Source organism: Cariama cristata, unplaced genomic scaffold (genome assembly GCF_000690535.1).
Source record: "Cariama cristata isolate BGI_N322 unplaced genomic scaffold, ASM69053v1 scaffold21624, whole genome shotgun sequence".
Taxonomy (NCBI): domain Eukaryota; kingdom Metazoa; phylum Chordata; class Aves; order Cariamiformes; family Cariamidae; genus Cariama; species Cariama cristata.
In genome coordinates, this window is record NW_009611584.1 from 32,621 (window position 1) to 57,025 (window position 24,405).

Consider the following 24,405-nt stretch of genomic DNA (forward strand, 5'->3'; position numbering starts at 1 on the left):
CCCTACAAGATAGACTGTGATCACATTGAACTAACTGGGGATATTCATTGAGATAATTTGTTGTTTATTTTCTCTTTGGAATTGAAGGCTTTTACTGTAAACTTCTGTTGAGCATGGTATTTAGTTTGCCTGTTCAAAACTCTTAACCAGTTTTCATTTAGATTATGCTCTTCTGATGGGCTTAAAGGGATACAAGCTATTAAAAAAAAAAAAAGACAAATACACCTAATCCAATCTTTTTGTATTTTTTTACAATTAATACCTGGTAATTGGTAAAAGTATGCCTTCTGTTTATTTCTCAATACTTTGAAAGTTGATAACAGCCAATTTTTTTTAACAGCAACTAGCGAGTTTGTTTGGTTTTGTGCATATATGGTCTCCTGAAAAAAATAAAACTTTAAATGTGTCTGTAATGTTCAGTCTTAATAGCAGAGTCTGGAGATGTTTTCCTATTCTGTAAAATGAGCTTTTCTGTACTTGGCAGTGAATAATCCTAGACACACGGACTTAGATTTTTAAATCTGTAGTAGCCTTTGGGAGTTCAGTGCAGTTCAGCAGCAGTTCTGCATTGCTCAGTCTATAGAAATTCACCATCACTTCACAAAAGCTAGCAATCACAGATGAGGTTTGTACTACTCAGTGAAAATGTCTTCGTTATATACAGTCTGGTCAGCCTTATGGTTGGCATTTAAATAATTTGTGTTGATGCAGTGTACTTATTTTATTGTCTTTAATTCAGATATTTTATTCTGAATAAAACGCAGTGTAGAAGAGGCTCAAGAAGAGCCTTGCTGTGGGAAACTGACATTTATAGTTTAATAGGGATTCAGTAGCTAAGAAATGTTTTACTAATAGCCGAAATCATGTGCTGACCCTTATTTCACATTAAAATGACCGGAGTTTGACACTAAGATGACAGCTGGTTAATACAACTTGAGATTTTAAAGTGCTTGAGTATATGTAAATATTATGACTGATCTCCTAAGTGTGTTAGAAGAGACTTCCAGAAATGTCCTTGTTCTAACAGTTTACTGCAGTCCCCATTTTTTGAGAATAATATTGCAGAAGATAGTTTATCTGCTGTATTCAGAGGACATGGATAGAATAATTAAGATTGTATAATTGACCCCTGTAAACGAAGATTGTATGTATTTTGTACTTCTACTCAACTATATTGTAAGAACTGTTGAGTATAAAACCTTGGATTTCAGATCTGTCTGGTTTGATCACTTAAAAACATAATGCTCGAGAAATAGGCTTCTTTATCTGTTTTTTATATATAAATATATATATTATTAGAATATGCGGTAAATACATTAATAACCTTTTGGTTGAGCTAATTCAGTCACCAGAAATACAAGGGACAAACCACTGAGGGTCAAAAACTGTAAGTTGGTGAGCAAGAGACATCACTGTATTTTGGAACTTGGTGACGTTTCAAAGCAAGAAGTGTCATCTGTTGAATTTAAAGTACTTAAAGCTTTTTAGATTTCCACTAATCAGAGCATTTTCATGCTTTTTTACTCCAAAATATTTTACAAAATGTTTCATGCAGTCTAGCATCTTTCTTTCATATATTGCATAATGTTTTATTCTGTTGAAAAATATATAGATTTGTACAGAAATATTTACTATTTTTTTGACAGAAGTAGGTTAAAGAATAAGAAGTAATAAGCCAAAATTGGATGTGGCCATTAAAGTAGGATTTGAATAGGATAGAGGAACTGTTAAGGAGGCAAAACATAAGGCTGTCTAACCATTCAGAAAGTCCAATGGGGAATTACAAGAGCTGGAAGGAATGAAGCTTGGTTTGCTGGGAATTTGCATCTCATAAGTTAATTGCAGGTTCCAACCAGAGCTTTTCCTGATACAGGGCATTTTAGAGTGTCTTATCTATGACATAGATTATGATATGTTAGAACATGGTGGTTCTACATATTGAAATAGGTGCTTGTTTGGGCCTATTTTAAGCATTCTTTTTGCCTGGGCTGGTTTTCAGTGGATCCACTTGCTGAAATGCTTGTGTGAACACCAGAGCTGGTGCAGAGGAGGAGAGAAGAATGATTGTCAAAGGATCAGGATGGGGCAGCTGTGACAACCCCATCTGAAAGCAACATTGGTTTTCCCAGTGCTCGTTTGTTTGCCTGCTACCACTGTTCATGAAATTTGTCAGAAACTTGCTGTCTTTTCTGGCATATCATATATGAGCTTCAAAAGCATTGATTGTTGCAAGTCCATCCTCAGATGATTTTTGTAGGGTGAGGGGTTGGGGGCGGGGGGAAGATTGAGAGGCAGCTGGAGAGAGATAATGTACACTGAGGATCAGAAATGGTGGAACTGCTGTATTAAGGAGTGTATCTTGAATGGACTTCACTTTGTATTATCTACATGCACATCTGTCACTACACTGCTGCCAAATCACAGGGTGATGGTGGTCATGGGGTGATACTCTTGAGATTCCTCTCCATCCTTCAGATTTGGGTGAAATTTGCCATTGGACCCCAAATTTGGGGTCTTCCAGGTGTGCTGGAAGAATCATGAACGCAAAGGAAAAAAACTGACAAAATACACACCTGTGCACACAGAGGATGATGGCTTGTTTTTCCTAATGTAATTGTGCTGAAAATGGATAAGATTGAAAGTAGGTTAGAGGGAAGAGTCATGGGAGTTAATGAAATCAGTGGAATTCAAGTGGTGTAATCCCCAGTACTGACACATTGCTTTTAAATGCCCAGCCACCTGGAGAATTTGTAGTTATCAGGCTAGGTCCTCAGGTACCGTGAGGGAGAATGTTCCTGGAAATGGTGGGCTTTTGGATCGTATACACTTGAAGCAAAATAAATATCATGATATTCAGTATGATGATTACACCAGGCAAGTACTGTACCTACAGATGAACAGAATATAAACAGATTGAAGGGAAGGTCTCCAGCTATAAAGGTATTCAGCTCATTTTGCAGTGCATCGGTTTTGTGTCATTCTGGGGCACAGAAGCTGGTGGATAGTGGTAGTGAGTTGTTTGTCAACTTTAAGCGAAGCAATTTGTTCAAGGGTGACTCTTTGCAGTTAAGATGACACTGTGCTTAGTGATGCTTTACCTGCCTTGAAGAACTAATGAATGGAGCTCTGATAGCAACAAGTAGTCACGTAAAATTTCTGGGAAAGGAAATCAACAGCTTCAATTTAGCTGATAATCTTATCAACTTGATACTACAGCCTGATTGATACTTTCTACAAGTATGACAAATTATTGATGTCATTGTAGATAAAGATAAGTCTTCCAGAAAGAAGGGAGGGAGAGTATTTGCAGAGATATTTAAGCAAGCAATATAAAGTAAGCATAAAGTACAGCACGAGTAGACCTCTTTAAAGAAGGTGTCTTGACAACAGTTGATCTAAGGACATCACAATTAACTTGGCAGAAGTAGATCTGGCCACAGTGACAAGCCCACTGTTAACCTGGCTGTGCTTCACCTTCCATTGCCACCTTTCAGTTTTACTGGAGAAATGTGATGGGGATCTGAGTCCTGGGTTGTGGTGAGGTGTCGTGCTCTCATGCTGTTTACACAAATAACAAATCACTGATTATAAGCCATAATCAATTTAAGATTTGCTTCATCTTCTCTGCCTGAAGCTTAAGTAGGAATTGCATATAGACAAAATTAAATTGTACTACCGTCTTACTTAGATTATCCAATCCATTGTTTATGTTAAGACAGACATTAATAACATTGCAACTGGGATACTGGTGTAGCTTTGCTCTGCAATTGCATTTATGCAGGGGTAGCTGTAGTATCTCTAGAGGCAGATCTGCTGTTAGAGTAGCCTGTGCTGGAGAACTCTGCAAGACTGGTAATAGCAAGCAACAGTAGAAGGTTATCGTAGCCTCCAGGTGTGAGCAGTGGTTCCTCTTAGATGAATTGTTTTCTTGTCAGTGTTCAGAGAACTGCTTTGTTGTAGGAGCCAAGGTCCATTGTGTGAGAGCAGGCAAGTGAAGAGCTTTCTTTGAGAGCTTTACGGAAGTTGAAATTGATGTTGGAGCAAAATCTGGTATCCTTAATGAGCAGTTCAGCTGTCTAGCAGGAAGTGAGCCATGTGACAATCCACAGATAATTTAAAATAACTAACTTTATGAACCTGTATTTTTAACATGACCTTACCATATCCAACCTTCTCTCTCAACAACCTAAATAAACAAACTAGGCGCATAATTCAGTAAAATAACTGCAGTTGGGTTTAGTGTTGAATGGCAGTTTTCTGCTTGAATGAGTGCACAGGTTAAACGTATAGGGCTGAATCTTCACTGAATCACTTAAAATTGTGTAACACAGAATGTGAAAGAACTCCTTACATTAATCTGCTACCACATTTTTTGCAGCAGAACTTAGTGGGTAGGGAGGTGGTTATTCATGGCTTTGTTGTTGTTGTTGTTGAAGGCATTCTTTTTCTCCTGTACTAGAAAACATTATAGGCTTTGGGGGGGTGGGTGGTGGGGAAGAGGGTGAGTTAATACTAACACCCCTTCCAGTTGTTCTCAACTGTAGCACCTTCTAAAAATTGCTGTGTTTTGAGGTTGGTTGGTTTGCTTTTTCAGCCTCTGGCTAAAAATATAGTCAGTGAAGTCTGTTTATCTTGTGAATTAGTTATAATGTGCAAGTACTGTACCAGCACACTGGCCAAGCTGGCAAAGTGATTATGGACTAGCCTTAGGCAAAAGACCTCTTCCGTAACTTCAGGTTTATTTACTGTGATTGCCATCTCTGAATCAGTCGTTTGAATACGCACTGAATTTTAGTTTTGTTGATTCCAAATGTGTCTCCAATTATAGAGGAATGTGATCAAGATAAGGACTATGTAACAGCATCCCTCTTCAAAAAATTCACTAAAACACCTTGTTAGCCACTGTTTCAGGGAAATCACTTCCAATGAACGTGACCTCTCTAATCTATGCTGTGTTCTACCATTTATGCTGCCACTGCTATGCATCCACGTTACCAAGGCACTGAATCCAAGCTAAAACAGCCTGCTGAGGAGTAGAGGTTGTCAGTGTGAGCTTAGTACCACAGCAGCATGGTGACATGGCTTTTAGTCTGTTTGGAGCACAGAGAGAATTCACACCTGGAGGAAACATGAAGCCCATTTTAGCCGGGATTCATTTCCGTAAATGCACCATGTGGACCATTTTCCACAGCATTTGTTTTTAAGGGACTGCTTAACACACTTGTTAATTCCTAGACTGATTTAACGTATGCACTTTACTGTTTCTTTCCCCTGCAATACTATATGGAGCTCTGATGTATGCTGTATGCATGCCATCCATGCCAGAAAGAAGTGTGAGAAGCTATGCTCAGGATGAGGGAAGCAGAACGGTTTCTTTCAGAAATGTTGAGCTGGGTACATGGGTTTAAAGGTAGTAAAGCCTGGCAACCTGATATTGAGAATAAACAAGAGTCTAATCACAGTGCTGACTTACTGCAAATCTGGGATCACACTAGTGACTTAAGCCCCTAAATTACCTTGTATCAAAGAGAGAGAATGGGATTTGCAGTACCCACCACTTTAAAAAAGCAAAGGTAGCCAGTGAAAATGCTAAAGAGAAAGGTGCAAGTTAATCTGAAACAGTTAATCTGATAAGCAAAGTCATAGTAAGTATTAAAACAAACCATGATTCAGGTCAGAATTGTTTCTCTGCTGTCTTTAAAAGTAAATAAAACAACAGCAACAGAAAACCCAAAGCTAAGTAGTTCTTCTATCAAATGTATTGCCTGACTGGCATTGGTATACAAAATATGCAGAACCACCTAAAGATTTAGTTTATACTTTGCACATTTTAAAACAAATTCATTTTTCGTTAAAAGTCATGGTACCTTTTACATGTTTTGCCTTTTTAACTGTCATACAAAATGTTCAGTTTTAGTAACTTATGAGAATATATATAACTCGCTAGATATTTCCCAGTATTTATTAAATGTGCATTATGGGAATGATTCAAGCTACGGTAGGCTATGAGCTCTAGCATTTTGAAGATGGCTTTAACAGTTCTTTTGTGAATTTGATTTCCATTTCCAGCACCTGGCCTCACTGGAATTGTTGGAGGGCGCCCCAGAGTGTAAGTTAACTCCTGTTCATTAACTTGTTGTATTATGTGACGGTAGTGTTCCCACCATTCACCATCACAAGCTTCTCTACCTTGAAACAGCAACCACAGAAGCAACTAAAATCTTTCTGTTGCACACTACGCGTAATAACTGATAACAAGATAATAGTGAGTGCTACAAGATATGTATGCAAATAATAAAATTTTTTATTGAATTATCGAATAGTAAGTCTCTGATCAGCTCATAACAATGTCTTTACATAATAAGCTGTAGGGAGAACTTTAAATATGACTTTATGGCAGGGCAGTAGCTCAAGCATATGCTAATAAATGTAGATTTATGGACCAGATTTCTCTTGTATCTGTTAGTTTAGAATATGGGCACAGCAAATTTATGTCTGTACCAGCCCACTTCACGTAGAAATGTGAGGTCAAATGTCCCAGAACATTCCACAGAATGTTAGCATGAACCCATTAGGTGAGCAAGCTGAACAGAATAATGTTGAGCATATTAAAAAAAAAAATTCCTGGTTTGATTCAGTATTTTTCTAGATATGGCTAAAATCTGCTGGTGATTTATATGCTCACCTTTCCGTACTTACTTATGAGAGCATCTAAAACTTCTTTGTCCCTAAGCAAATACTTTGATATGTCTGTCTTGCACATGGAGATGGGGGAAGAAACTATAGATATATGTCCAGTACCTCTATGTAACTAGCCTAGGTATCAATGTGAGGCTAATGACAGTACAATAGACTTCAGTGTCATGAAGTGCATCCTTTATAAAGAAAATATTTTCGGTATTTTGGCTATTCCCCCCAAAAAAAATTTTTCTTATTTTCTTTTTTTTTTTTTTTTAGCTCACAACAAAATCTTAACTTTCTTAATAATGAAATTTAAGGAATTTCTACACTTCTCAGGCTTTCCAAAATTGTTTGGAAAACCATTGCTAATCATGGCTAAATAGCTTTTAATTTCCCAAGTGTTTGTCTGATGTATGAATAGTCTAGAGATGTGTGATCTGACATTTTCATTAATTTCTGGTTAAATGAATTTACGCTTGTTGTTCTGTGTGTCTAGGTCTCCAGTTTTGAAGCCATTTTTCTTCTATTATCCCAAAAGCAATGTTCAGGTAAGACTTACGGCTTAAAGCCTGCTCTGTTCTCTTTGAAGTCATTTGAAAAATTCTGCTGACTGACATTTTTTGGTGACTTTGAGTCCTAAAACTGGAAAGTATTCTGGGAACTTTGATTAAAAAAATATTTTACCAGAGGCTAATGTTATTCACATGGAATGTTTTACAACTGTTGAACTTGCCAACCTAGCATTTTAATTGCTGTGAATTTTGAAATGTCTTGCATCAAAACTGAACTTCCTTTTCAGGTTCCTATAATTGTAGGTTAGAATTATTTTTACTGCATTTGCGAAGAGTGCTTAGGAAAATTATATAGTTTTGGAAAGTTAATGGTCCTTCTTTAAAGAGAAGACAACTGGCAGTGTTCAGAGAGTTGAACATTAATCTTGTGAATCTGGACACATCTTCTGACTTTTTGGGGTGCCTACGTTTTGTATATACTACTGGAAACAAGTATTAAAATCATTGAATTTCCTCTGATTCACACAGATTTTACCTTAATGGACAATTGGGCCTTTTCTTTCCAAATACCCGGTCTATAAAAGTAGTAGTAGTAATTTCTGCTCTTGCCCATATTGCAAAAACTGAAAAATTACGGAAGCCTGTGTGAATATTGTGATGGGTATCATGGAGGAGCATGTGAATGAGCTCCCTCTCTGTGGCCCTATTCAGTTCATAACAATAGTCTCTTTCAGTCTGAGAAGTTACGGTTCAGATGACTAGGCAGTCCTAGGTGAGAAATTACAGTGTAAGATGAAATGTTGAGCTAGAGCCCTACTTTTTCATTACACATGTACCTCTGTCTAGATTGGAGTCTTCAACATAAACTTGAAGAAACTGGTTTTACTGAAAGTGTAAAATGTTTTGATTTATAAGTGTTGGTCTCTGCTTTTCTGAAGCCGTCAGATACTTAATTTATCCTTTAGAGACTGCAGACAAAACTGCATATATGCCCTTCCCATTCCAGGGCCTTTAACTGACTTGTAGTTATTGCATGCATCTCCTGCCAAGGCGTCCTAATAATGATGCTTCTCCCTCAGCAAGAACTTTCTCACTCATTCACCATCAAGAAGGTAGCCAAAGGCCAGAACGTTGCTCTGTGTGAGACCACAGGTACCGTGACAGGCTTCTGCTTAGGGTCATGAAGGGAAGCCTTAGGAGCACAGGCAGCAAGTGAAAAGGTGCCGAGGGGCAGGGAGACAAACAAAACCCAATTAATTGAAAAAACAACTTTATAAAATTATTATCAGCGATCAATTTAAGTGTTCAAAGCATTTCAGGAAAAGACTGTTTCATTTTCATTTTTTAGCATGCATACAGTGCTTAGCACAAATAAGCCCAGATGTTACTTTTTTCTTTGAGTAGTATTCTGCATTAGTGGGAAATAATTTAAGATTAATTTTACAGAGGAGATGCCATTTAGTTATTAAAACTAAGTTTAGAAACTGTGCATAGTGGAAAATCATTTAAACACACCCCCCCCTTTCTTGTAATTTAAAGAAGTTCAAGTACTTATTTTTATTGTCAGTTACTTTTTGCTTTATACAAATAGCTTTGCAAAGTTTAATATGAAATTATTATCTTTATGGAAATTTAGCCTACCACTGTTTTGTTCATTGAATTAAATGTAAACTTACTAATTAGCACTGTGTTCCAGACTTGGTAAAATACTGTTGAGATTGAATAGTAACCTGATTTAGCAGGGAAAGAAAGCAGTGTCTCATCTACTCTTTTCAATACAGAAAATCAAAATCCTTGCTCTGTGTAACTAATCTGATGAATGCACTTACATATTAACAAAATGCCACGTGACCTATCACTGTTGTTCTGCAGTAATATTGAAGGTTATGCAAAAGTGTGGTGCAAGTGATTCAAGTCCTCATTCAGAGTTTTAGCCCTGTATTAACAACAATGGTCTAGCTAGAGATTACAGCGTAAGGAAGGTATGAATTAACTGCTTTTCAGGATTGAAAGTTCAGTTATAAAGAGTCTAGTTGCTCTAGTTCAGCATTTGATCTAAAACAAAAAAACACTCCATAAGGAGATTTTTCAGATACATTAACATTGCCACAGTGGGTACTTTTGTTTTGTGTTTGATAACACCTTTTTGGGTGTCAGTTTGGATTCAATATCTTGCTTATTGTTTCCCCTGCTCTTAAGCAGTTGTCCCGATTTTCATCATGGAACACCAGCAGTTTTCCAATGCAAACAGTAGCTATTTTCCCTGTGTGCTTTTCCATGTTTAAAAAATAACCTAAAACTTTTCCCTAGGGAGAAAAATTCCAGCAAACCTACAGAAGCCAAGAACAGCTTTTCTGAAATATTCTTTTTTTTTTATCTTCCTCTTGCATAAGCATTGGAGGCCTTTGTCACTACCAGCTATTCTCTAAGAACGATCTTAAGAAAGAGGACTGAGTAGAATTATCTTGTATTTGCTGACAGCTGAGCACTGACAACTGCTACAGCCAAGTTGGTGTATCCTGTTCTGTTGTGACAGTGTAACCTGATTGTATGTCTGAGTCTTTAGTACTGGGAGTCCTCCAATACAGATGAAATAGATGCAGTTAATTTTTCTACATGGTTGTGCTATATGATTTAACCAGAAAAACTTTTGCTTTCATCTGCAGTGAATAGCCCAATCAGCTAATAAAATAACACACTTGACTGTGTACTTTTAAAGATTTCTTGAGGGGAGGGTAGAGGGAGAGTTCATCATGCAAGATGAACAGCATTGCATTTTTTTATTTCATATTTTCATCCCAACATAAACCCAAAATACCCAGTATTTAATTTATTTTTTTATAAGATGCTTTCACAAAATTCATTTGAAGATGAAGATAGGATCCAAAGAGGAGTTTGTCATTAACACAGACAGTGACATTAAGAAGAAAAGGGGGTTATATCATGGAAGAGCTGGGAGCTTTCAAGTTTTGGGATCCAGCTGTCAAGAGTTGTGACAAAAATTCCATGTAGTGCTGCTGTATATAGAGGGAGATGGAAAGAGAGTGATTTGTCTTCCTTTAAAACATACCAAACTGGGTAGAGCATTTCTTTTGATTTTTTATTCTTTTTTGCCTACACAAAGATTTCTTTTAGGTTTATAATGGATCATTAGTGTTATTGTGACTTTTTGAAAGGGAGCAACAGAACCTTATCCGTAAAGCTGTTAGTGAAAATGTCCCAGATCAGTACTTAATTAGAAGTACGCTTTATTTATTTACGTTGCACTGGATTTCTAATTTGATGATTTGAAAATGGATTTTTTTTTCCAGATCAACCTGTTTTTAAATGGGCAGCATGTTGAGACATTTGAGGAGGATCTCGCGTTTACATCAGATGAGGTTGTTTCATTTGATCCACCTAAGATTAGCAGTGAATTGAAAGGTATGTTCATCTTTTTATTTGTGAATATATAATTTACTGTCTTTGTCCTCGAAAATCATGTGCTAGATTTTCTGTGAAATGTATTTTACCTCTTTAAGTGTTTTGCAACTGACTTAAAAACATATAGTATAATCTACTTTCCTTGGAAGAAAGGAGGTTTGCATCACACAGTATAAAATGTATTTGAAACTATAACAAGTATGTAAGTAGATCGTTATTCAGAAAACCTGAGCCTTAGACACAACTGAAGCTGGCTTGGAATTGAAATACGGTTTCAAAGTATGCTGGAGTCTTACTTTCTTAATCCTGGAAATAGTTGGGTTTACCTTACATCAAAATAGTTGTGTTCAGAATGAAGTACAGACTTACAGAATGCTTAGCATTTAAGTAATTCAAATTTGGCCCTGTTCTGTACAGCAGCCTTCTCAAAATGAACAAGAAAGGGATCAGCCTGGAACTGGTGACTTTTAAAGAAAACACACTAGGCTAACAATCCAGCCCGGTAATTCCTGTGTCACTGTTAGACTTTCCTAACCAAATACTCTGCAGAAAGAAAAGAAGAAACTTCAGAAGGGCAAACCAGTGAGATGAATGGAGCAAGTCATGATGTCTGCAGTGAAAAGGAAGTGTTCAGTCAGTTGTTCATACAAGCTAGGTACTAGGTTATGGATTACTGAGCGTGCTAGACACTTCAAAATTTTTATATTCTTTATAATGGCAGAACTATATACAGTATTTCTTAATGTATAGTACACTTCATAATTCCCTTTTGGTTGAAACAGAATCTTTATTACTTTATTCCTGCTCACCAGAGAAATCAGAGAACTAGTTTAAAGCTGGATGGATATTTTCAAATCTAAATCAGGTGACTGTACCTAAAGATTACTTGTTAATATTATTTTTAGAAATATTTCTAATGCTGAAAGAGTAATTCAGGTATTAAAGTCTGTATATACTCAAAAAATTTATACTGTGAAGGTGCCAGTATGTTAAGATTTATTCTGGATTCCAGACATAGGTGAATAGTATTTCCCAAAACTGGTAATAGACTAGTGTAACGGGTAATTATAAGTTAGTAGGGAATGTTCTGTATCATGTAGAGAAATTTTGAAATACACATATGACTGTGTTTATTGTCATTTGAAAGTCGCTGATACTGGATGCCTGACTGTCATGCATGAGTTCATTTTCCCCATCTATTCAAACATCTTTTCAATGTGATGATTTATGTGTCATGCAGAAACAAGTTAAACTCTTAAGTATGTTTTCAGCTCTTATATCTGTTGCAAATCTAATGTCACACCCGAATCTCTCTGATACCTGGGAGTTCCCAGGAGGGCAGTGGTGGATTCGCACCGTCAAACTGGGCAAGTTAAAGAAGTCATTGTTCTGCTTAATAAAGGGGTCAGCAAAGGACCTGGTATTTTTTTTTCAAGGTGACTACAATGCTAAATATTGGAGAAACAAAAAGCTATTAGACTCCCCATTGGCTTCTTACCATTTGAGAAAACTTTCTGAGGTGCCTGACATCAGCGTTTAATTACTGAATTCTTCAGGCTTTATTCAGGCAAAACCCCACTTTTGAGGGACAGCAGAGCTCCTCTGGTTGTTTCCCCTGAGAAGGATCTCTAAATTTTTGCCCTTAGTTGTAAATAGAAATGTTTTCCGTATGTGACTAAATGCTTACCTACTTCTGTGGCTTAACGCATGGACAGCATGGATGACAAATAAAGAAATGGGTTTGACTGTAAAAGGAGTAACTTCTGCTAAAACATTTTCTGTCAGCATTTAGTAAGGAGGGAAGTATTTTTTCTTAGTTTCATGGTTATCTCAAGTGTGAGAGACTGTTAGTTGTCTTTGAATAGATAAGAGAAATATGTGAAAATGGATTTCAGAAATGCTGCTAGATGTGGTTCTGGGAGGGTGGAATTTGAATTTGCTATTTGCCCTAGCTTTGAAGGGAATTCTTTTGTAGATTTGTTTAAGATGTTTATTAAATGAAAACAATTTCCTGATAAACAGATCATGGAAGATAAATCAATTAGGATAATAATAAATGAGAACACCAGAACACTGTCTTGAACTGGTTTTGTTTAAAGGGAGACTGTCAAAGGCTGTCTGTGTAAAATGTGTAATGGAGAAAACACTTCTGCAGCTAATACAATTTAAACATTGTCATACTTCAACGTTTGAAGAAGCACTACTGATTTGTTTTTTTTCTTGAATTGTGTATTCAATGAAATTATTAAAGATAATGTGATATCTGTAGTGTATGGAAGTGTGGTCTTCTTGTCCAAAACAAAGTAAAATGTCTGATGGAGAAAACACTTCTGCAGCTTATACAATTTAAACATTGTCATACTTCAACCTTTGAAGAAGCACTACTGTTTTGGTTTTTTTTGAATTGTGTATTGAATGAAATTATTAAAGATAATGTGATATCTGTAGTGTATGGAAGTGTGGTCTTCTTGTCCAAAACAAATAATAAGCTTTAGCTGGACTTTTTCAGATCCTCTCTCAATGGAGATGTTTAATCAAAAATAATATTCCCCAAATAAATAAATACACCCTTTAATATTTTCTGCCAAGTTTCATGGCACATTTCTGCTTGCATTTTTCATGGAAGTGAACATGGAAAAGACTGTGAGCATCAAGCTCAAAACAAACCTCCTTTGTCAACTCTTTCATTGTATGCTTTCACCATTTCAAATTTCGTGCTACCATGACTTACTGCAGGATTTGGACATAGTTTCTTTCTTACCCAACCTTGCTATAGCTCTTTAGGTCAGCCTGGTTTTCATGTCTGCAGGGTCAGCAACTCTCTGAGGGCAGGACAGAGTTGAAGGTGATGATGAGTTGGCTAGGGCTGGGTTTACCTCATCACCTGATGCAGTTCAAGGAGTGGGTATCTACCCGTGCCTTAATAGAAGGTGCACTTCAAGTCATACTTGAACTTACTACAGTGTTAATCTTGTTTTTAAGTGTAATTTAAACATTCATTTGTATCTTGAGGGTGAATTTAAATCGTATAGTTACACTTCTTAATACAGTCTGCCTTTGGCTGGCATTTAGAGCATAACACCTTTACTATTGGGTCTCTTACTCCCTAAAATTAAAAACAAAACCACAAAAACAGCACAATAGTTTGATACCCTCAGCAGAAGCAATAACAGTACAGAAAAGATAAACTGTGTCTTGCAATGTGAAGTTTGCCCAACATAATTGATTTACAAAGACCCTCTTTTCAATTCCTTTATATTTGACGGGTTTTTAACACATTAGACTGAAATTTTCTGTGACAAGCATGTGCCCAGGACTGAATAAAAAAATAAAAAAATTTGGCCATTTGTCAGTTGCTGCCTGTGGCTGCCCACCGGCGCTGGTTGGCCAGTGGCTGCCTGTGGCTGCCAGCAGCAGCTGTTGCCCCAGCAGTTGTGACAGAAAGCAGGAAGGCTGTTGCCTCCCTGCCCTGGATGCTCCCTGTACTGATGTCCAAGGAGCAGGGAGGGGGAGAGCTGCTGTTTGTGTGCAGAAGGATGAGAAAATGACAGGAAGGAGACAGAGGAGAGGGCAGCTGCAGGGTGAGTGGTCTGCTGTGAGTCAGGAGCGTAGATGAGTCTGTTAGAGATGCTGGGACTGAAAAGCCAGCGATGCCAGGAGGGTTGATACGGCTGTAGGGGAAGTTGGATCAGAAGCAAAACGGGCTGGAAATGACTAGATTCTCACTGCCTAAAAGCTGGGATATTACCTACACTTCAGGTTTCAGTATTATCCTGCTATCAGCAACTAACTGAAACTCAGTGGCAGAGTGCTTCAGCTCTCGTTTTGGGGAACAGAAACTAGATGGTAACAGCCTACTGCTCTTAGTAATCAACAGTTGCAAGAGGTCTGTGCTGTGTAACTTAACCATCAAACCTCACGTATAAACTATGTGGATCCCACAAGGTTGAATTTCTGGATTTGGGCAGGAGTGGGTTTGCTTTTTTTGATATGTAAATGGATAAAAATAATATTAATATGAACTTTGTTCAATGAAGCACAACAATCTTTATGTTCCTAAAGGCTTGAAAGTCCAATACCTGGACATCGACAAGTTAAAAAATTAAGATTGGCTTCCTATAGAGCATGCATTTATAACCATTTATGACTTTTACTTATATAATACTAAGATATTTACAAAACTAGTAATTTGAATAAAGAAATCTTCGGCTCCTTCTATGCAGCTGAATAAGTGACTGTTACAACAGTGTGTATGAAAGTGAGACACACATGTTGTCTTGAAAAGGAATTCTAAATTGTGACACTTCTCTACAGACGTTATTAGAATAAACAGACATTACAGAATTATCAGGACAGTAGCAACTACATGTATTTTCCCCCTGCACTGAAAGCAGAGAGATCTGTATGTTAAGGGGACAAAAGTTGTCAGCTAGTCAAGAAATGACAAGCAGCTGCTATGCCTGCTTCAGAGATACCACATTGCACAGACCAAGATGAATTTTCATATTCCAGGGTGGTGGAAGAGGGATGCCTGGTACAGCTTTTGGCTGTAAAAAGGATTTGGGAGACAGAGCAGGAGGGATCAGTCTCATAATTCTGGCCCCCAGCCTCACCTCTTCTTCTCTAGGTGTTCCTCTGGGAAGCAAGCTTGGGAAATGTTTTCGGGAGTACTACAAACAATGCAGAAAGTATACACTTAAAATTACAGTTCTTCAAAATGTACTATAATTTGTAACTATCATTAAAATGTATTCATTTTTACATTGTATAGATCTGCCAAGTGGTCCACATACTTACCGCCTAGAAGATCTTGCATATACTAGAAGTGGAGACAAAGGCAACTCTGCAAACATAGGTATTTTTCTTTTTCCTGCTTTCTGAAGTAAGATTTTCAGATAAGAGTTATGTATCAAGTGCTCTTCTTGTTTGTTTTTTTTTTTTGAAATCTCTCACATCAGTTGATTTATTCTTTTTTTAGTTGTCTCTGTGCTGAAACAAAAAATCTGTATAAAACAAGGATTTTACTAATTAAATACCTGTAGCTTTCTGTTTAGGAGCTGTTGAAATCTGAGGTACTAAGCAAAAATACTTGCGTGTCATACTACAAAGAAAGATCTTTGTTTAGGGTTGCAAAGTTGAGCTCCCCAAAGTTAAGAAATGGCTTTTTAAGGTTTTCTTTACACATTAGTTTCTACGCCTTCATGTATATGTGTTATGTAATACAATCTCTTGGTTGTCTGATCATGTATAATATTTCCATACATTAATTTTGTAATATGTAAGGATGGCTAAAACATAGACAGTGTTAGGAAATACCTGAGTTGTTCTAGCGAGTAGGAGAATGTTTTTATTATATTGTTAATCCAAATGGTGTATTTCAGTGTGCAGTCGCTTTACATTGATTGTGCTGCTTCTTGCATCGTTTAATAATTCATTCTATTCCTTACTTCTGCATGCAACAATTGGCTCTCTTGTTGGAAGATGAGAGTGTGTGGTGTTCAAAGCTCAGTATGAATTAAAGGTGCGTTTGGGATTTGATTTGCTATTAGCCGTCATGCTAAAAGTGATTAATTTTGTTCATTTATATTTAGGAATAGAGTTTTCTTGTTCTTGTTTGTGAAACTGTTTCTTGGGTTGAAGAATGAAGGAATGTTGTTTTGGGGTTTGGTTTTTGGTTTTTTTGGTTTTTTGTTGGGGGTTTGTTTTGTTTTTTTCTTTCGCTGTGGTTGACCACTGTTGCAATGCAGCATTGCCAAATCGTGAGTGATGCGTAGCTAATGGACTTCCTCAGATACAAAGACACTACTGCTTAGTAAGGAACAACAACAACAAACTTGACCTCTAAGGTTAATTTAGCTTTGAAGTCCACAGATAAGCAGATTTGTGTCACAGGGATCTTTTTTCCTTGTCCTGCTGTGGAACCTCAGCTTCAGCATAAAGTTACCTGAAGTTTATATTTACAGCAATCAAAATGTAATTGTGACTTCTCACACTTAGGTCAGGATCTCATACAAGGAGTGGGGCAAGGACCAAACCTTCAACCACTGATCATGCCTTGTCATAGTTAATTGTGATTACTTGTCTAAGTCTTGCAAATCATTTGGGGGAAGAGAACTGCCTGTGGGCTGTTTGTTGTGATGTTGTTCTTCTTCAGGTGTCTTTCAGTGGCAGGGACTGTTTGTATCAAAAAAAGTCCAATAATCACTTAGGCTGGGAGCATTCTTTCATGTCATACTCCACACTACCTCTCTACTGACAGAGGGAAAGCTGTCATACTATTGTTTTTTATTCAGGAGCTCATTAAAGAGGATCCACATGTACAGTTTCAGTTAAGAGGAGGATCTCAAATCAGTTTTGAAAGGATAAATACAAACTGGTTTTAACAGCTCCTATTCCAACTGATGCCAGTTATACCTAACAGGTGTGATAGCACGGCATCCCCTCTACTATCCATACCTAAAGAAAACCTTAACTGTTCAAGCCCTGGAGAATTACTTCCAACACCTTTTCGAGCGAGAAAAACCTGAAGAAGAACTAGTAACTAGGTGAGTAACTTACTGCTCAGTCCACAGTTGTACGGTAGATACATGATGGTATCAGAAGTTATCTTAAAGTATGTTAACATAAATATTGCAAACCTGTGCGTATTGTCTTCAGTATTTTTTTAATGTATCTTTCTTTGCCTTTTTAAATAACAACTTAAGCAATAGTCATTGAAAAAGAACATGAGTTTGGGCCTCTACTGAAGCTGGACAAAGGCAGTGAATCTGTTTAGTGAAGGCATTTAAAATCCCAGAATTAGCATATTAGTGTTGGGGCTATTTCTTTGTTTTCTTCCAATACAGAATGTCTCTACAAAATAGAAGTAACTTCTAATGTCTTTTGGGAAATGTATCTTTCCATTATTTTGGAACCATTTGGAGACTGCAGGAGCCTTAGTAACTGAAGCTTCACAAGCCTCGGAGCTGCTGCAGAACTGGGAGTTTGAAATCCCTAAAACACCACCTGAAAGACATTCACGCAGCCACTCTAGACTGGAGCCCAAATGTACCTGATCATCCGTCAGAAACATGCCTCATCCTATCCCTGTCTTGGCAAAACATTTTGATCTTTATGAAGTTCACCCATTTTAGAGAAAATACTCCTTTGAGTACCCCACTCTTAGACACTTTTTGCCTCATATACCAAGCCAGAGTTTAAAGAAAAAAACACAGCTAACTTCCCTTTTTAAAATGTGAAAGAAAATGCATCCTAAACAGGGCACTTTTACCTGATATTCGTCTACAAAAGAATATCCTCTGCCAGCAGACAGCATACGTAACATTTTTGTTTTCACGGTATCTTCAGCTGATGCTCAGGGTCCTTCCTGGGGACTGGCAAATGAGACACATACTGTTCTTGGAAGCATGAGGTAATAGGGCTCGTTCTTCTAAGGATGTCCAGTAAAACAGTCAACAGATTTTAAACCTTTTTACCTCTTTAAAAATGAACAAAAGCTTGATATTGCAACAAACCATTCAGTCTTCTAAAACCTGTTTGATACAAAGTCAATTATTATGCAAATACAGAGATTCTGCCAAAATCATTATATATTTCCATGGGTAATGGGTAAACTGTTAAGTGTCTTTTTGCAGCTCAAAGCTCAGAGAGAGCTTGGAGTTACTTTAATCCCTGCTCTTTGAGTTGTAAGTGCTGTTGTTTGTCTTATAAGCAGCTCAGTGCAGATCTCACCCACTGTTTCATAAGTGCTAACAAATCTATGTATCTAATAAATTGTGATACGGAAAAATGTAACTGAATTTCCTCTGAAACAGAGCAGAGAAGGGAAGAAATCAAAAATGTCATGCCTCCTAATGATACTTCTAGAAGTGGATTCATTGTCATTCCTTAATGCTGTTTATGTTCACAAATAAGCTGAAATTTGCTGTGTCTGGATGAAGCCAATTTATTTTGATTAATTAGGTTATCTGTTCCTGGGTTTGGCTTCCTTTAATGATGTGATAATGGCGCCCTGTGAGTGAATTGAAAAACTACTGGGGAAAAAGAATAAATCCTTTTGTGGAGACATTTAGGATTATAAGGATTATGCTCATGTGCTTCAGATTGTATAGTTTCTTTTTAAATTGTTTAATTTTTAGTTTTAACTGTCATAAAAAGAGCTATCTTGCTCTTTTATTTTCCTTCATTTCCTTTATTTAAACTGTAAGTGGTAAAAAAAGACATACTAGTTTTGCTACTAAAAACATACCAACCATGGCTCTGCCTCCCTGCAAAACAGAGATTGTCAGCCAGTTGCCTTTCATTCTTTTTCATTAAAGCTATTAAGTAGGCATACTAAAGAGAGAAAAGCTGGGATTATTTTGATAGAGAACACTGAGAACTCATAAATTTCCAGATTTTCAGGTAACATAATAACAAAAAACAGTCTTTCAAACCACCCCCCATACCCAAAAACCCCAAACCTATGTGATTGCCTCCCCCTCTATGTAGAGTACATTCTTAACAGCTCTGATCTTAAGATATGGAGTAAGAAACATTTCATTTAGTGGTATTAGGTCAGTCATTTAAGAAGGATAGTAAAATTATGCTGTGGGAATTTGCTGGTTTCATCTTCTGAAATATGGTTATCTTCTTTATGTTTTGAGAGCATCCCAATGCTCAGAAATAAAAATATAACAGCTGATTTCTTACAGGATATTTTTACAAAGAGATTAAGAACAAGAAATGTGGATACTGATGGTTCAAGATTGCTTTTTTTGTATGTATATTTATTGGGGGGGGAATACTTTTCTACAGTATATCTCATGTGCAAATAGCTCTTTAACCCTATAGACTCAGTTCCTGCTTTCCTCTGACCAGAGGAATTCTATCTTTTTCTTGATTGAAATGCATTAAATAATTTTTGTACCATTATTATTTCCATTCGTTTTAACAGGAAATTCACAGGGAAACCTGACTTCTTTGAATATGTACGTACAGCACTTTAAAGGAAGTAGTTAAGCGGGCACCCCGTTGTGCAGAAGCATAGGAGTTCAGCTAGAACAGTGAATTTTCCTTGGTTTACTGGTTTCTGTCACAGACTTGGTATTCTTTGAAGAGTTTATTTGTTTTCTGTGATTTTTAAAAGCAGCTCTTAAACTCTGGATTGAATTGTATAATTAGGTAATATTTTCTTCCTTTTGATCTCAGTTAATTAAACTTAAATTGCTTAATTATGCTGGGTAAATGCACGCCAACATTTCGGTTAACCTATTGTTGCTGGTTGCTGGACTATTGTGATGGTTATACTGGTTTTTGGTTTTTGTTTTTTTTTTTTTACTGTGGGAGTGTTATTTTTTGTGCAGAAATATTTTGAATGCTCAGATGCTTCAAACAGGCCTTAAAATATTGAAGTGCTCACCTTTGTATATTATTTTGTAATTCTAGTTTTAGCTAGAGTGTCTCACTGTAAATATTTCCTCAAAGTACTTGAAGTGAATGTACCATTCTATACTGTTCCAAATTAAAATCTGTTGCTTGTATTACACACTCCCTCTGCCAGAATTACTGCAGAAAGTGAAACCAAATTCTTCCACTCTTTTTTTTTCATTTGCTTCTGCTTTTGTAGGCTTTTCAGTTTCTCTCCTGATTTGTTTAAATGATTGATTTTCATGAAACTTCTTCGGGAGCTGACTTACTAGGTTCTGGAATACATATTCCATTAGTCTAGTTCTTGTGGAGAGATCTGCCAGTTGGGAAATCACTTGCTGCCTGGAAGTCTTTGCCAGTTTTTCAGAGTAAGATTTACAGTGTAGCGTTTTGGTAGATCTCTAGCTCTCATGGTATGTGGTTATTGGTAATTTGTATTGAGTTTAGTTGAGAATTTTGTGGGGTCCTCTGATCCTGCAGGTAGTTGATTATGCTATTAAATTTAGTAAATTGTGAGGATGACTTACTGTGGAAATTCCTTTATTCTTCATATTCCTGTTGTCTAGTAGAGCGCTGTTGGATTAGTCAAACTTCCCTGCCTTCCCAATGGATTTGCCTTTAAGCATGATCACGTTGCCTGGCAACTAGTTTTCAAGGAAGGTCAACAAAATGCTAACACCAGTTTTCTTCTTAATAACAACTAATAATGTTAATACTGAAGTAGTGTGTGGTAATGAAAGAATAGAAGGAACAGTGAAAACTCCTTGCCTGGGAGACGGGCGCAGACACTTCGTGCCTACTGCTTGCAAGAGCATAACGAGAGCTACAGTGTTTGCCAGGCCACTCAGCAGAATCGTCTCCTTCCATGAAACGTTTGGGTCATATGCCCAAGATACAAGGGCATACAGAGCTGTGAATATCAGCAACAGCTGTGATTTTCACAATGCTAAAAAGGAGCTGAAAAAGAGTGACAATTGGCAGTACAAGAGCACCGCAAGAAATTCCCGCTATTTCAGAGGATAGATTTGAAGAATCTGTCCCAAACAGATGAAGATCAGATAGGTGACAAAAAAATAGGTGGTGGTGGAGGAAGCGTGACTTAAATTGCAGCAGTCAGACATCCGGAGAGAGAGCAAGAATCGGGTATTGTCTTTCTCCATTATTCCTCATGTCTTGCTGACGTTCTGATTAAATCCTTTCCTATGGAATAAATGAAAGCTATCAAGTCCTTAGACAAAGAAGATATTGGAGGAAAGCAAAAACAAGAAGAATGCAAGGAAGATGACAAAAGACTGAAAAATTGTGCAAGGAGAGGCAAATGGAAATATGCTATAGACCTATTTATGGAATTTGAAACAAGTTTGTTAGGAAACCACAGAGCCATTTGCCAAACTTCTACAAAAGTTTCCAAATTGGAACTGCACCAGTCAAAAGCAAGGATGGAAAAATGCTTACAGTGGCAATGGAACAGAAACATAGGTCTGTCATACTAAAATGAAATTTTATTTGAACAAAGTACATGGCTCCAAGAAAGCACTGAAACGTAGCTGTACTTTTCATTTGTTATAAAATTATCTGTAGTTGGTCATAAGACTTTGATCTAGTGACTCATAGTTATCTCTCAGCAATAAAGAGGATGCCTTCCCAATTAGCCGTCGGCCTTTGTTAGCAAAAGTGAGTTCCAGGAATTAAGCAATTGTATTTTTCAGTGTCAGAACTAGGAAATATTAAAAGTACTTCCCTCTGCCCACTGTCTGCTCTTAAGTTCATATTGGATCTTGAACCTATTTCCTATGGAGCTTTCTATATGGGCTTTAACTCTTGGGGCGAGGGGGGAAATGTAGAAAACAACCTGTCATTAGAAATGAATGAGTTTTGAAGTTCAATAAGACGAGAATGATTACTTTATGATACTGCTTTAAAACTGTTAAGGACTGTTGATTTGGAGTAAAGGGAAGGACCAAGAAGGCAGGGAAGGCCGTGGGTTAATCTTCAGTTAACTTTTAGGCTTGACTCAGCAGTTGGATGCAATCAGAAATATGAAATTTTTGCACGCTGTCTTTCGCTCTATGTTCTGTACAAGTGTTTTGTACAAAAATCTCCTGAGAAACAATGTGTAGATTTTATTTTACAGATATGAGTTGCCAGGAATCCATGGATTAAATTTTGTTCTGAAGAATTCTCTTGGTGGTGGTGGCATAGCATCCTTAAGAAGTGACCCACAGGCATGTATCAAAGCATTGATTTCAATGTAGTTCTCTTTTATAAGTGTGTATTACACGGTCTCTTTATAACCAACTTTTGGGCTGGAACTTTTGGTTTTGACTCTTCAGTTCCTTTTAATATCCTGTTAATATGCATTATCTACTGAATTGTTCTAAGGTTTGAAAAAAACATAGGGAAGGAGAGAGTTGATTTAGAATATCTGGTGAAAAAGATGTGTACAAGAAAGTATTAAGGAAGTCTTCAGATCAGTTATGCTCTTCATGATGTGCTACCTGTGGTTTTAGATGCACCAGCAAAATTAGCTTCTCAAAAAGGCTGTCAGGTTTTGGAGAATGCAGATTTACTAGACAATTCTGATTGTTTCCTAGTACATACAGGAACCATTAACTGTATGACAACTCTTCTAGCCTAGCCTATGACTCCTGTAGTTAAAACACTGGTAATATAAATCTGAAAGAGAAAAATAGATGGATAGGAGATCTTTTGTGTTGACGACATTACATGAATCTGAAATTAACAGTTTTTGCAAGTGTACCATTTGAGTATTAAATATTTGAAACATCTAAACCTGAATATAAGAAAAGAAGAACCGTACTAAACCGTATTTTTAAAACCTTAATTTACAAAGGTGGTATATTTATATAGTAAAATGAAATGTTGGGATTTTTTTTTTTTTTCTTACAGGGCAAAGCACTGGGACAGATGCTGTTGGATTTCCAGATTAAAAATGTTCCTGATTTAAAATCATTGATAGAGTAACAGGTGTTTAATACATATGCTTTTAACACTAAGTGGTATAAAAACATCTTATAAACAAGAACTGGCTTCTTGAGTGAGATTTTTAAAGTCAAAGAGTAGAAATTAGTGACAGTTATCTCTCAGAGGCTTAGCTATGTGGCACAGATTAACAAATGTTTTTAGTAATACCAGACTAATAGCTTTGTCTGTGACTAATAATGTTTCCTGTCTAGATAATACATTGGATGAAGAGTTAATTTATTTCCTATAAAATAGAATTAATCAAATTGCAACATAACATTTAATCATGAGACAAGATAATCTGTTCCAGGATGGAAATTACCTCCTATTCCGTCCAGCTCTCTTTTCCTTCTCTCAGTCTTTATTTGAAAATTAAATGGACCGATATAGTTGAGCTCCCATCAGCTGTGTTTGTCCTGTGCATCAGGTGAGGCTGGGTAACCTGTAGTGCATCGCTGTGAGGTCAGTGCTGACTGGTGCCGGGGAACAACTTTCCCCGTTGGACAATAAAGAGAAGTAATTAATGTTATAGAGTTATAATTATAGCTATAATTGTTGTAGAGTGACTGACGCTGACCGTAGGTAGTGATCCACCAAACTTCCAGCACTTTGTCCAATTAATGACAGACTTTATTATTACAATTTCCAACATCTTACTAATTCATCCAGCAGTTGAAAGCACTGCCTAGTAGTGAATCACAGATCTTGGCGTGTGAATAAATTTGCAGATGAGGAAAGGAGCGTGCTGTGAGCCAGCCTGACTGCTGGCTCTCTCGCTCCTGCGGTGGTGCGATCGACCCTGGCAGGGAGGACGGGGCCGGGTGGTGGAGGGATGATACCTCACTTTCTTTCGGGGCTGTTAAGTCCTTGTTTTGTGCGGCGGAGTCCTGCCTGGATAAGTTCGTTTGACTGTCGTTTGTATTGCCCTTCCCACAGAAAGGTGCACAGACTTCCCACAGCAAGGTCTGTCTCCTGCTGTGAAGGAATGCCATGTCCAGTGCAATGTGCTCCAGCTCTCTGACTTCAGTTACCGCCTCCCTGTCTCCCTAACCAACTAGCATGTTCAAATTAGGATACTTCGAAACTTCTTGACCTAATTAAGCAGAGACTTAAAAATCTGCATCAAACTTCCTGGGACAATATCAAGGTGGAAATTCTGGCCCATTAACTGTCTCTATTTCCTCTGCAGAAGCCATAGACATATTAGTCCGTGTGTTCAGACATTTTATATTCAGAAATTAATCTTTTCCTTTATTTTAGGGAGACTTTATTAATTGTTTAGTGCTGACAAAATGAGACATTACTAATACCCGATAAAATGATGAAAATAAGGTGTTGTTTTTTTAAATTGTCACCAAAACTGTTAAGTGTCCCTAAATCTCAATCTGTGCTGCCA

At 37.1% G+C, this 24,405-nt stretch overlaps 1 protein-coding gene across 1 annotated transcript in view; it reads left to right on the plus strand.

The window, feature by feature from the left end:
- LOC104160234 overlaps positions 1–23,261 on the plus strand; it is a 37,795-nt gene extending 14,534 nt beyond the window's left edge. Inside the window, exons 5-10 of the mRNA XM_009698321.1 lie at positions 7,178–7,229; positions 10,505–10,616; positions 15,388–15,471; positions 17,038–17,161; positions 22,159–22,249; positions 22,935–23,261. Of these exons, the coding sequence (XP_009696623.1) occupies positions 7,178–7,229; positions 10,505–10,616; positions 15,388–15,471; positions 17,038–17,161; positions 22,159–22,249; positions 22,935–23,009 (538 nt within the window). The 3' untranslated portion in view covers positions 23,010–23,261. The remainder of the gene's footprint in view (positions 1–7,177; positions 7,230–10,504; positions 10,617–15,387; positions 15,472–17,037; positions 17,162–22,158; positions 22,250–22,934) is intronic.
- Positions 23,262–24,405: the final 1,144 nt, after the last annotated feature.